Source organism: Opisthorchis viverrini, assembly GCF_000715545.1.
Source record: "Opisthorchis viverrini unplaced genomic scaffold opera_v5_24, whole genome shotgun sequence".
In the NCBI taxonomy this organism is placed as follows: Eukaryota; Metazoa; Platyhelminthes; class Trematoda; order Opisthorchiida; family Opisthorchiidae; genus Opisthorchis; species Opisthorchis viverrini.
In genome coordinates, this window is record NW_008751680.1 from 117848 (window position 1) to 129504 (window position 11657).

Below are 11657 nucleotides of genomic sequence, written 5' to 3' on the forward strand. Positions count from 1 at the left end.
GGAGCTCTCCAAAAACCCGGTGTTCAGATAGCCTGTGATGAGAAACTTGTCGATCTGGAATATACAAACGACAACGCTCTCGTCTTCGAAGAGGAGAAGGCGCAGGTGGTTTTGGATGAACTGACCTAAGTCCTTCGGTATGCACTTTACACCCACAAAGTTTAAGGTCATGCTCGTGGACATGCAGTCACTGAACACGCCACTTACACACCAGGGAGAGATAGTGGATGCTGTGGAAGGTCTTGTGTATCTTCGAAGTTGTAGTAGTTCTGATTTTAGCGTTACTGATCAGTTCAATGCACGAATCTGCAAGGTTCGGGTCACGTTTACTAATCTGACACATCTATGGCAAAACTAGGCCTTAAAAAAAACGAGTTTTCGGTTGTGCAACGGAGGTGGATCTTAAACAAATAAGACATCGCTGGAGCGTACCCAGCACTTATGGGCATGTCATTTCTCCCCGCACCATTTGGAGGCGCGATGGCTCAGTGCATTTACTGACCAGACGGTCTGTGATTCAAACCCAACTTCTGCATCTGGAATTCCCCTATCTAGACTTAGGCAACCTAACAATATCCCAGCCCTCGTGCTTCCTTTGGGTGACAAAAGGGGGAGGCGCGATGGCTCAGTGCATTTACTGACCAGACGGTCTGTGATTCAAACCCAACTTCTGCATCTGGAATTCCCCTATCTAGACTTAGGCAACCTAACAATATCCCAGCCCTCGTGCTTCCTTTGGGTGACTTGGCAAAAGGGTGACACCAAAAGGGTGTTAAAGCTGAACCGGATGCCACTTTGAAACTTGTTTGCCCGACTAGTCACCAGCTGAATAGAAATCTACATTTCTGTGTATACTTGCGCGCTCATGGAACAGAAGTAGATTACAAGGTTTCTGTTCTGGCGTTTCCCTAACCTTGATCTTTGTTAAAGGGACACAACTGTCCTATCTTCACGCAGTTTACCTGACTTTCGGAAGACCGCGTTGGGATGTCTTCAATTGGGCGAGCCCGGTCAATGCACAGGCGGTTCTTCAGATAGGCAACGGTGACCGCATTGCTAGGAGGAATAACCATCATTCTCGACCTGGTTAGTCAATGCTTACGCAGAGGATTACTGGAAACAGTACCCGGGGAAAAATGTTTATCGTCTGTTTGGATGAGAGTCATTTCAAACAATTGTCAGCGACTGGTCATTACATGATATTGAAAAGCAGCTTCAAGATTATTTAACCTCAGAATAGAAAATACATTTGTGCAAATGTAGGGCTCAATCATATACGGTGATGGCCACAATATGGTAGACCAGATAAGGACTATGTTCATACGAGGAACACCACGCTTTTTCGGAACAGAGAGGGGTTCACGACTGAAATCCTCAGCCTCAATTTCGTACTCAGAAATGACTGGCTTGTTTAGTTCTGCCTGTATTCCAGAACATACACTAAGTCTTTGGTGGAGTGAGGCAAATCACTCGTCCACTAACACAGCTGTACAGGGGAAGCAATGACTCTAATTTGCTCAACTGGCCCACTGATCTGGAAGTTATCAAGTTTTGAAAAGGATTTCGCTGCACAACGCCTAAATGTTCCTGATCTGTCACTGAGTCTGGATTCCAGCCATTTGAAACCAATGATCCATGCTTGATTGGTTGAGAATTTAATGAATTCATTGTTTATGTATTCGCAATTTGCCATGTCAAGTGGGCTCACGATAAGTAGGTTGGTTCTCATTGGATATTCAGCTGTGGAGAACGGATATTTAGATGTTGGTTTTTCCCATGTGTGCTTCTTCTTGAGGGGTTCCGCCGCTTTCTTAACCAATTAACACGTTAATATCATGAAAATACAAAACTGGGGCAGCGCGTTTTGGAGTGTCCCGAGAGTTGTGGATGTATATTAGGGAACCTGTCTGTGAAGGTCGCCACCATAAAGTTCAAATTACTTACCTAGGTTATCAATCAAAAATCGCGATTGATCTGCAGCCACCCTGGCGATGTTGGGTCCCGGATATAGTTTACCCCATTTTATCAGGTAATGATCGATTTCCATTGCCAGACTGTCCGATCCACTCAGAGATTTTGAGTTGACTGGTGGTGACCAGAGTAAAAGTAGGTTTTCTTCATCATCGATGTAGCGAAGATTTTCCACCTATTTGAGAAGAACAGTAAGAAGAGATTTACGTGCAAGCTGAAAGGTTTAAAGTCCGGATTTGAGCTCAGACTATGTAGACAAAAGTTTGACTGTGGAACCCTGTTTTTGCATCTAGTTTGCAGGTAATCTAAACCCAGAGAGGAAAAAGCGGCTGAATCAGACATTCTCTATTTTGAAGCTGATGTTTCTCAGTTATCCGGAGTTTGCAAAAACTGATACACAACATCAAAGCTCCTGTCCATTAGTTTGCGAATATCTGGGTGCCACTAAACTGATCAGTGGATTTTACAAATAGAAATTCAGTGCAAATGCTCACTTAGAGTTCAGTGACATATTCAGCTCTCGAAACCCATGGGCACAGCAGTCTCTCGACACTTTATAACTTATCCAGCTAGGCGGTCGTGATTGGTCACGTGATGATTTGGACACAAGTTTACCGCAAACCAATCGCAAATGGCTAATCTACTAAACATTGTTTGTAGCCTATCCTAAACTGCAACGCATCTGGGCTCTTTTCAGCCTACCGAATGTCCATCACGTATAATAGGTTTGTGAGTACATAATAAAGTACACAAATGTCCAGTTTCACAAGGGATTGAAATGAATGCTTGAGGATAAAGTCAACGAACTGCAGTTCCGACATGCAAGAATCTTTTTACTCCTCGGAAATATTGAACGTTCTTTGTACTCTACTCATTGTAAGCGACGTCTGCAGCTGAGGGATTCCGCTTGGACGGAGTTTTTCGGTTGGGCCAACTGGAAACTCTGCCATAGTCAGGTTATGAGTATACGTGTTACAAACTTTTGGACCACTCGGTGTGTAGATATCCAACATCCAGCCCAACAGTTGATTGATAGTGCCGGGTAACGCGGTTGGCCGCCTGACGGTTACGGATCTCCTTACGGAAATCACTGAATGCTTCGAAGTGTCACTCTAAACAAAATAGTAATCGAGTATCTTAGTATAACCAGTTTTTAACTTAATTCTCTACGTTCATGCGCGTGTGGCTTCGGCGTCTAGTTTGTCTTCCTTGGTCGTTTACTCTGCCGTACTGGTCTACAGATTACGGCGATCCTCTAATAGGGGCAGTCACCATTCGGAGCTGTTGAACACGTGGTTACTTGTGTGTGACTGCTGAGTGACTGCTGAACAAAATAGCCGATTTTTGAGAAGTTTCCCATCATCTGTATGTGCTTCACAGATTATTTTCATTTGAGTCGGTTTGAAATATGACACTGACAAGAGGTTGTAGAGGTAGGATACCACCAGTATTTAAATGTCACTATGCGATCACCTCCGTGCTGATATAATCAGTGTCCCATCTATCGTATTTCACTCTCTTGTTTTCCTACAGGGTATAATCCTAGGAGTCAAACGAAAAGCGAAGCAAGAATGAGGACTGCCCGTAACAAATCTCTATCGAACCAGTCATTTTCCTACGGTGGAATGGAGCCTTGAGTAGGATCCGGCGGCAGAATCATCCACCATACTTTTGTTGAACAGATTCTCGAATGCATCCATAAATATATAAAGATATATGGGAGTATATTTTCCTGAATCAGTATACTCATAAGTTTGTTGAAAACCGTTAGACAGCCCACTACCAGTTTGGCCCTAATTTGAGATCTTCGCGCCTCTCTGGTTAGCTACAAGTGATTTTCTTTGAACATGGTTGGAACATCCGTCGGACGTGTCATGCAACATTCCCGGTGGCCAAGACGCTGTTATTTGTTGATCACAATGACTAAGTTTTTCTGGGTTGTTTTCCGATCCCATTCCTACCCATACGTGATCCTCAGTGTACTCGACGAGGCAGGACACTCGCACTTAACCATTTTCCCCAGGGACACAGGGCTTTTTATGATAACTGCACCGATCCTGCCTCTGTCCCCTCGCCCTCTTAGGACACTTTTACCTCTCGGTTGTATGAAAACGAGCTAAACCACTTACCACAGATGTACTGCTGTCAATGACGATGATGGTCGTCGGTTTCTTCCTGGTCGGGTGTGTTTGAGTTTTCTAATCAACCTATCTTTGCTTTGAAACGGACACCACTTCTGGTTAATGTATTCTTTTCACTGAGTTGACGAATGTTTGTCTAAACTAAACCACAGAAATCCGGCGGGTTTCTTATGTACTGACCAAAGTTCCAGACGTACAAATCAGGTGGGAACACTAGCCCTTCGATCAAGTTAGGGAAAATTGTCTTCTGGCATGGAAGAATGTTCTGGAGTTGGGAAATTTTCGTGGGATAGAGAAAACAGGATTCGGTGGACCATGTAGTGAAGTTAAGTTTTGCCAAAAGAAACAGACCCGTCGATTTATCGATCTGACAGCAGGTCACAGACTAGGAGTGATTCACTAGATAATGCCTCTAGTGAATTGTTACAATCTCAAACAAACGGGCAACGATGTGTCGACCACTTGTAGTTAAGTGACAAGACAGACAAGATGGCCTAGAGCCTCGTAACTATAAGTTGTTCTGCAGGTAGTTGTCCTGTTGCGTAAACACTGATGAAAGTGGATGTGAAACTTGACAGCATCCGGAAACCGAAGATGTGGAACTTCGAATGCAACTGAAGATAGAACCTGGCCTGTCAAGAATGTTTTAAAACAAACGCTTACCGCACGCAAATGTGATGACAGTTTCCCTCGATCAGAGGATAGAGGGCTGCGTTCCCCCACATTCGGATGATTTCCTGCATTGTCCTGATCAAGTGAGAGAGGCAGAGATATTGTTACCTTGCAAAACTTAGCGGAAGCGCAAAAAAAGCTGGTGCACTTTTATTATTAGAATTACTCTAAAGCTTCCAGATGCAACATCTTGGAATAAGAAAACCGCTGGTTTTGAAATCGTTCGATTGCCTCTTTGATAAGCATGCCTATGGTTCCTAACAAAAATGACAAAGTAGTTAGGCATACTTTCTTCCTGTGGATTTTTATACCCTTCGTTTATCCGTCTTTTGAAACAAACACAATCTAAACTTTCTGGTGTTTATTCGAACTCATGAGTAGCGTTTAACTTTTATGGCATATATGGCGTTCGTTTACAACCTAACACATGGAATTTGTCACAAAGTCCGAGGCATGATAGAGGTTTTTAAAGGCCTAACTGCACGCGCGTATTTTTTTCTCGCTCTATCGTGTATTTTCAGTAAGCCTTCGGTCTTCACATTTGAGGGCGCTACTGAAAACAGACGCCTGAAATAAGGCATGTAGACTAGAGTCAAGGAAACAAATCCTCAAGGTTCGGAACAGTTAACGTGCTTTCAAAAAGAGGTACTTGTACGGGGAGAGTATGACACAAAGACTCTGGACATCCTGTAGGATTTTCAGCATGAGAATTCAACTGATGTATCTGCTGTCAGGGCCAAAGCATGTGGCTTTATAACTGCTGAGTGGAATGTCACTATACAGTCTACCCGTTGACAAGGTCGGTAGTCAATGTTTCTGGTTTTCTATATCAGTAGACGGAAATATCAATTGTGATAAACCGGTTACAAGCGCTCAGAAAATTTGCTAAGCTTTGAACGGCGAACATAAGTGCTTCGTCAGAGGATGATTTCCTGAGAGTAGGTTTGCGGGTGGCTTACACCGGTAATTGCTGATTCTGACGGGCATGATTCAAAAATGTAGCCAATAACGTTGTTGAATCGTAGCTTTCAAGTGCTGTCTACTGCTGTTTTCAAACCCGTCCTAAATGACAGTTGATATTGCTCATAAGTGTTCTTTACCATTCCACCATCCCACTTAAATGAAGCTGTGCCACTCAGAAGGGCTTTATTCCACCAAGCTGCTTTTAACTAATAACTGATCAACTGTCAACGCCAACTTCCAGCTTTCAGTTTCTACGAATCAATTACTAGCTGTGTCGCTTAACCAGAGGATTAGCGTGGAACCCGTAACTCATGCCACTGCCTTGACTTAACTGCCTAGAAAGGTCACTGTTCCACAATTAGCTGCAAAGTCAGTCACAAGTTTGAGAACCCGAATACATATTGTTCATATGCAACATGCCATTAATGGAAACATGGATTTCTAAGGAAAAATGTCATTAGATTGCTCTCACCTAAAGGGAATACACCCAAAAATCCCCTAAAAATTGTCGCACTTGAAGGAAAAAGGACAATAGGTCATCGTTGTAACTACTGGTGTATCCGCTCCAGTGCTTTAGTGCCAGGAAAAGACTTGCCAACAACAGCTGTATTGCAAATAAGTGATCGCATAAGCTACAAGGGACCTCACGCTATTTAAAGGGTATCGTTGAGATTAATCCGGGCTGTCTGATCGGAGTTTAGTAAACAGAGGTCATCACCGAACGAGCATCTACCAAATGCCTAAACGCTTATTATAATCGGTCTTGCTTCTGTAGCGTACCTGAACACTCGACGACCTCTACTGGATTGAGTGTTTCATTGATGGATGCTTACAGGCTTCCCTATTGAGATTTTGGTAGAGCTTCAAGGTCTCATTGGGTTTCAGGTATTCTGGGATGATTTTCAGAAATCTGACCTTCCTGAAAGTAGTCAATGATAGCACTGTGGTGCTGAAGGCAATGTTATACCGGAATTAACTCACCCCTGACATTATGTAGCCCGCGTCTGTTTGTTGTGATCCCCTGTCAACTTCAGCCTCCCGCGCTTCTGTTGTGAACGTGACCAGCGGCGAGTCTGGACCATTGCCTCCCCTGGTTGCCGCTGATACGGTCAATTCATATTTTGTCGCTGGAGTGAGCCCTAAATGGGAGAAAATAGCGATGAGGATGGAGCCAAGCTGAATTTGTTTGTTGATGATATGGATAGCAAAAACTGTTTTGTTGTACAGCCCAATAGATATCATGTGGAACTACCACTGATAGCTGTCTAATATCCCCGCCAAAATGAGGTTATTTTAATGTGCAGATGACATGCAATTAGCAAATGCTATTGCAAGCCGCGAGTTTTTACATCAAACTACTGTAGCAAAATCCATCTGCAAATACCGCTTACGGTCAATACAGAATAGAAGTGGCCTCATTCTTTTGATAACATCATGAAGGAAGATCACCACGCATACAAGTATTTCATTGATAAAATAAAGTGCTTCGCTAAAGTTGGTGGAGGGCAGTTCACTCACTTTCCCGAATAGTTGTCTCCTGCTGGTCTCGTCGTAGGTCAGTGTAAAGAAGTTTATTATTCACAAGCTAACATTGTAGGTTGTGCAAGATTTAGTGTGATGCGTTTGTAACAATGATGACAAAACGGACAGTTACTGGGTCGTCGTATCGATGATGTGTCGGGCATACTAATCACATCGCTCAAGTGAGAACACGTTCACCCGTTCAGACGTGAGAATTCAGATGCGTCCAACGTGCGCTGGTGGAATAGTGGTAACACGTTCGCCTCGCATGTCAGGTGTCCGGAGTTCAAACCCCGGCACGGCCATTGGATATGCACTGCTGATGAGCTCTAACAAGAGCGAAACTCGAGTCCAGTGCTTCCCCCCCTTTGGTGTGGATTCACATGAATAATTGCGCCAGGACAGGAGGACGACTGTTCAAAACGAGAGTGATGTGAGACTGAACAATAAACCTCCCGCAAAAACCATGAGATGAGAAAATTTCTTGGGGGGTGTAGTTGGATATGAACGTAGTTCGCGTTTATCACATTGTGTTTCAGAACTACACACATAAAATAAACGAAAAGCGAACGGGTAGGTATCTCCATGGTTCCAAAAGTGATGCACCTCTCCGGGCTTGTGCCTGAATTCGATTGGGTTGCACGAAGTCCCCGTTTTCAGACAAAGACAATGAAAATAATAATGATAAGATTGATGGCATTATAAGTTATGTAAACTGAGTTAAACTACTCTGGATAGATCATTAAGAAACCCTCTCATCTGAAGGTTGTTATCATCTGGAACGGTCTCTCCAGAATCAGTCCAAATCGACGGCTTGATTCCACCAATTACTTATACCTATTCAAGCGTCTATTCCATAAGTTGTTTGTAGAGGAATGTGTGTGGGAAGATTTGAACACAATTTGGCCAAGTGTTGACTCAGCCGGGGGTGCCAGTCTGCCACCAAAACTTGTGATTTGTATACTGGTGTTCTAACCCTTGAAGTGCTGGCTAGAACCCATACAAATGTGCTCTTTGGCCTGACGTTACATGTAATGCTGCTGAAAACCCCTGAAGATCCAACCACCGGTCCCACACTTCTGGCAGCTCACCAGGTAAACTCTTCCGGGAATCATCAATCCTATCTCAAGGTTGGACACAAAGTGGACATACACGTAAAAACACTAATCTGGTATCACCAGCAAACGTCAGAATCTCGCCTACATTTCTGGCTTTTAATTAACTTCAGCTAAATGTGCCACCCAATTGCAGCAATATTCAACATAACGGAGTGTGTTTCTCGATACGTCAATAAAAAATCAATTCATCAGCTATAAACCGTGTGCCGTAGGCACGTTGGTTCTAGCTGCTAAAGTTTCGATCACCAGAAAACGGGAAACTGAAAATTATCACCAAAACTTGAGAGCGAAGGCAGTTTGTTCGGAAATCGGGTAGATGTGTACGAAGCACGGAGTGTGCCCTCAGGTCAGGCTAGCGCTCCACCACATTGTGGGTCACTCCTTGAGACCAAAAGCCCATTAACAGACTTATCTGTCGAAAAGAGTTACTTTCCATCATGTGATGTGATTAACAGATAAAAAAGAAACACAACCTCTGCAGCCTGGAACCTGACATGGGGGACTGTCCTGAGTAAAGAAATGAGGCACGGTGGAAAGACAAGCAGCTCCTGTTGAGAAATAACCCGAGCGTTACAGGATAGAATTCATCTCCCTGTGTCTCTGTTGTCTGACCATGGGAAGCAAGGAGAGTGGTTTTAGTTGTATTTTCAGCCTCAACGAAACAATCCCAAGAGGCCGGTGTGATTTTCGGTTGCGGATCGCGAGAAGCAACTAATACTGGATGAACTGAAGTGCATTAATTCGAGGATGATGGATGCTTAACACTAGCTGACGAAGGCGAGGCTCGTCAGATTTAGCAGCATATATGTGAGGGTGAATGAAATAAAGATCACTCCAAGGTGAGCGCCAAAGTATTTTTCAAGCTTAGAAATTTCCCCAATCTTAAATCAAGAAATAAGTCTATTTTGTTTTCTATCCAGTATCCACCTGAACTGCTGTCATTATTAGGACACCCTCATAAATTATATGCTTAGCGGAATCTCACTAGTGACAGTGGTTGACAGTGGGTGGCTCCTTGGAGTATTCCTATGGTAATGCAAATGTGACAGCGGTACAGAATAGTACAGCGTAGCATAGTATAGTAAACCACAGTGTAGCAGGACACGATACACTAAACTAAATTCTATGCTTTACTGGCGCACGAATTAGCAAATGCTTACCTCGAATTAGCTGACGTTGTTCTCCAAAAACGTTGATTTGGCGGGGCCGAAGCCAGTCATCACAGGACATATTGATTCGATACAGTATGATTTCTCCATTCTGAGCTCTCAAGGGTGGAGGTTTCCAAAGTACTGTAGCAGTGCGAGCACCGATGGATACTACTTTGACCTTTTAGGAAAATATGTAAACGAAATAAAGTTGTTTGGGGAATTTTTAGGGTAGGGGACGGAATTATTGACTAGGCTAAATTTAACTGTTCACAAGCCATTGACTACAGTGCAGTAATCTGTCTCGGGAGACATCTCTCGTTCGGACTAGATGATCAGATCGACTTTCAAAAAGCATTCAGAATTACGTTCCACAATGATTGGTTGCAATCAGAATTTTAATGGGATCGATCCATCTTGGACCCAGGAAGTGAAAGTCATATGCCAAACTTTAAAAGAATCAGTAGCTCTAGCGTTCCAGCCGCTGCTACTGGTGGAAGTAGGAATCAGTACAATGGTCAAAGTGTTATTTTGTCGTAGAAAAGTTGGCCCACACCTAATAATTGCAAAGGCTAATTTGTGCTCAATCAACAACCTTAAAGTTCAGTGATTCCGTCGATCTAAGGCTTAACAAGAGTCAGTATTGCGCTCACGTGATTGGATGGTAGCCTCAAACTTGGCGTCCATTTCAGCGGACAGATTGGAATACTTGTTATTGATTTTCGAGCTTCACTGATCCCGTCATAATATTAGGATGATTTTATTGGTCTGGTATAAACCGAGGAACAAGTCGAGTCAGGTGAGGAACAACAAGCGGTCCGATGAAATATACCATGTAGGTAAGCAAAAACTACATCAGGAGAACAACGGAACGCTCAAATGAATTTGGCGTATACTCACCCAATATTTGGACTCAAATATCGATATCTATGTTCCGAATAAATGTTGTTCCAAAGCCCATGACACCTGACGCAGGCCTAACTCACTTGTGTAAGAAAATACTTCGCACAGGTGGATGAACTTAGCTAAGTGCCTACTTATTAAGTACGCATATAGTATAAGATCAGTATAAATATGATAACCACACCGTGTCTGAACAAGGCTCTCGGATAGTCTAAAAAATAAACTGGGTACCGTGTTCCGAAATTATTCATCAGCTATCGTAGTGGGGGCTACAGTTCTATCATTTCTTATCAAGATACTATATTTTAGTAACAATGAAAATCACCCTCTCGCAGTTGAGCGGTTAAGTTTTGAGACCATCAGCTGTGAGCTTGCAGATTCGGAACTCCCTACTAGAGTTTTGAGGTGCTCACTGCAGAAGGCTATTGATAGGGATGAAGCACCTGTACAAGCCTCGGCTTTTTAGCGTAGATTGACTTCACTTACAGGACGAAATCTCAATTAGAAATTGTCGCAGGCTACCGAATGTACTTGAAGTTCCTTGCATTTTGTGAATAAATATGTTAGCAATATCTGTGCCATATATTTGGGTACAGTCATCCAAAACCGAGAAATAGCGGGCTAAAAGCTAGAGAATTTGTGATAATTCAATGAACAGTGTTGTCAAACACGGACTTTACCCTCTTGGACGATTGCCAACTGATCAGCACTCCCAGGTGCCCAACTTACATGAGTAGGAGGTTCCGATGGTGGCATTGAATTGACTCGCGGTGAAGAACTGATGACAGCTGGATGACCAGTAACGTTGCCTGTGGTCACGGCTTGCACAGAGACTTGATAAAATGCATCAGGCGTCAAACCTCTGACCATGTAATGATAGTAATTTTCTGAGTCAGATTTTGCCGGGACAGTGATTTGGATTGGTTGATTTTTGGTCGAAACAGGTGCCACATTCGAATGGCTATCCGTTGGATTCAGGTTGAACAGTGTTATCCTGTCGGTTGAGAATGGATAACCAAAAAGTCAGGCAAAAAAGAAACACTGGAAATCGACAGCGTACATCACGGAGAGTATGCCATTAGTTCTCTTCTTTCGAGAACATAAGTGAGTTGTCTTAAGCGAGCGCGCCTATGCTCTTATGTCTTCGGCTACACTTTAGAACCTCCTTAAAGCACCCACTGGTGGGGTACAGGTCTTTTCAGAGAAACACCGTGTGACCG

General features: G+C 43.4%; 2 protein-coding genes across 2 annotated transcripts in view; both read right to left on the bottom strand.

Annotated features, from left to right (window-relative positions):
* Positions 1-187: 187 nt before the first annotated feature.
* T265_02068 (hypothetical protein) lies at positions 188-7432 on the bottom strand (the record flags this gene model as incomplete). The annotated part of the gene is made up of 7 exons (XM_009166227.1): positions 188-343; positions 499-551; positions 572-778; positions 1945-2146; positions 4776-4859; positions 6729-6886; positions 7402-7432. 7 exons carry the CDS (start codon positions 7430-7432, stop codon positions 188-190), a joined length of 891 nt encoding a protein of 296 aa, XP_009164491.1.
* Positions 7433-7465: 33 nt separating this feature from the next.
* The window catches only part of T265_12917 (hypothetical protein), a gene marked incomplete at both ends in the record, with an annotated part of 15210 nt that continues 11018 nt past the window's right edge, over positions 7466-11657 (bottom strand). Inside the window, 3 exons of the mRNA XM_009166285.1 lie at positions 7466-7587; positions 9547-9715; positions 11167-11431. Of these exons, the coding sequence (XP_009164549.1) occupies positions 7466-7587; positions 9547-9715; positions 11167-11431 (556 nt within the window). The remainder of the gene's footprint in view (positions 7588-9546; positions 9716-11166; positions 11432-11657) is intronic.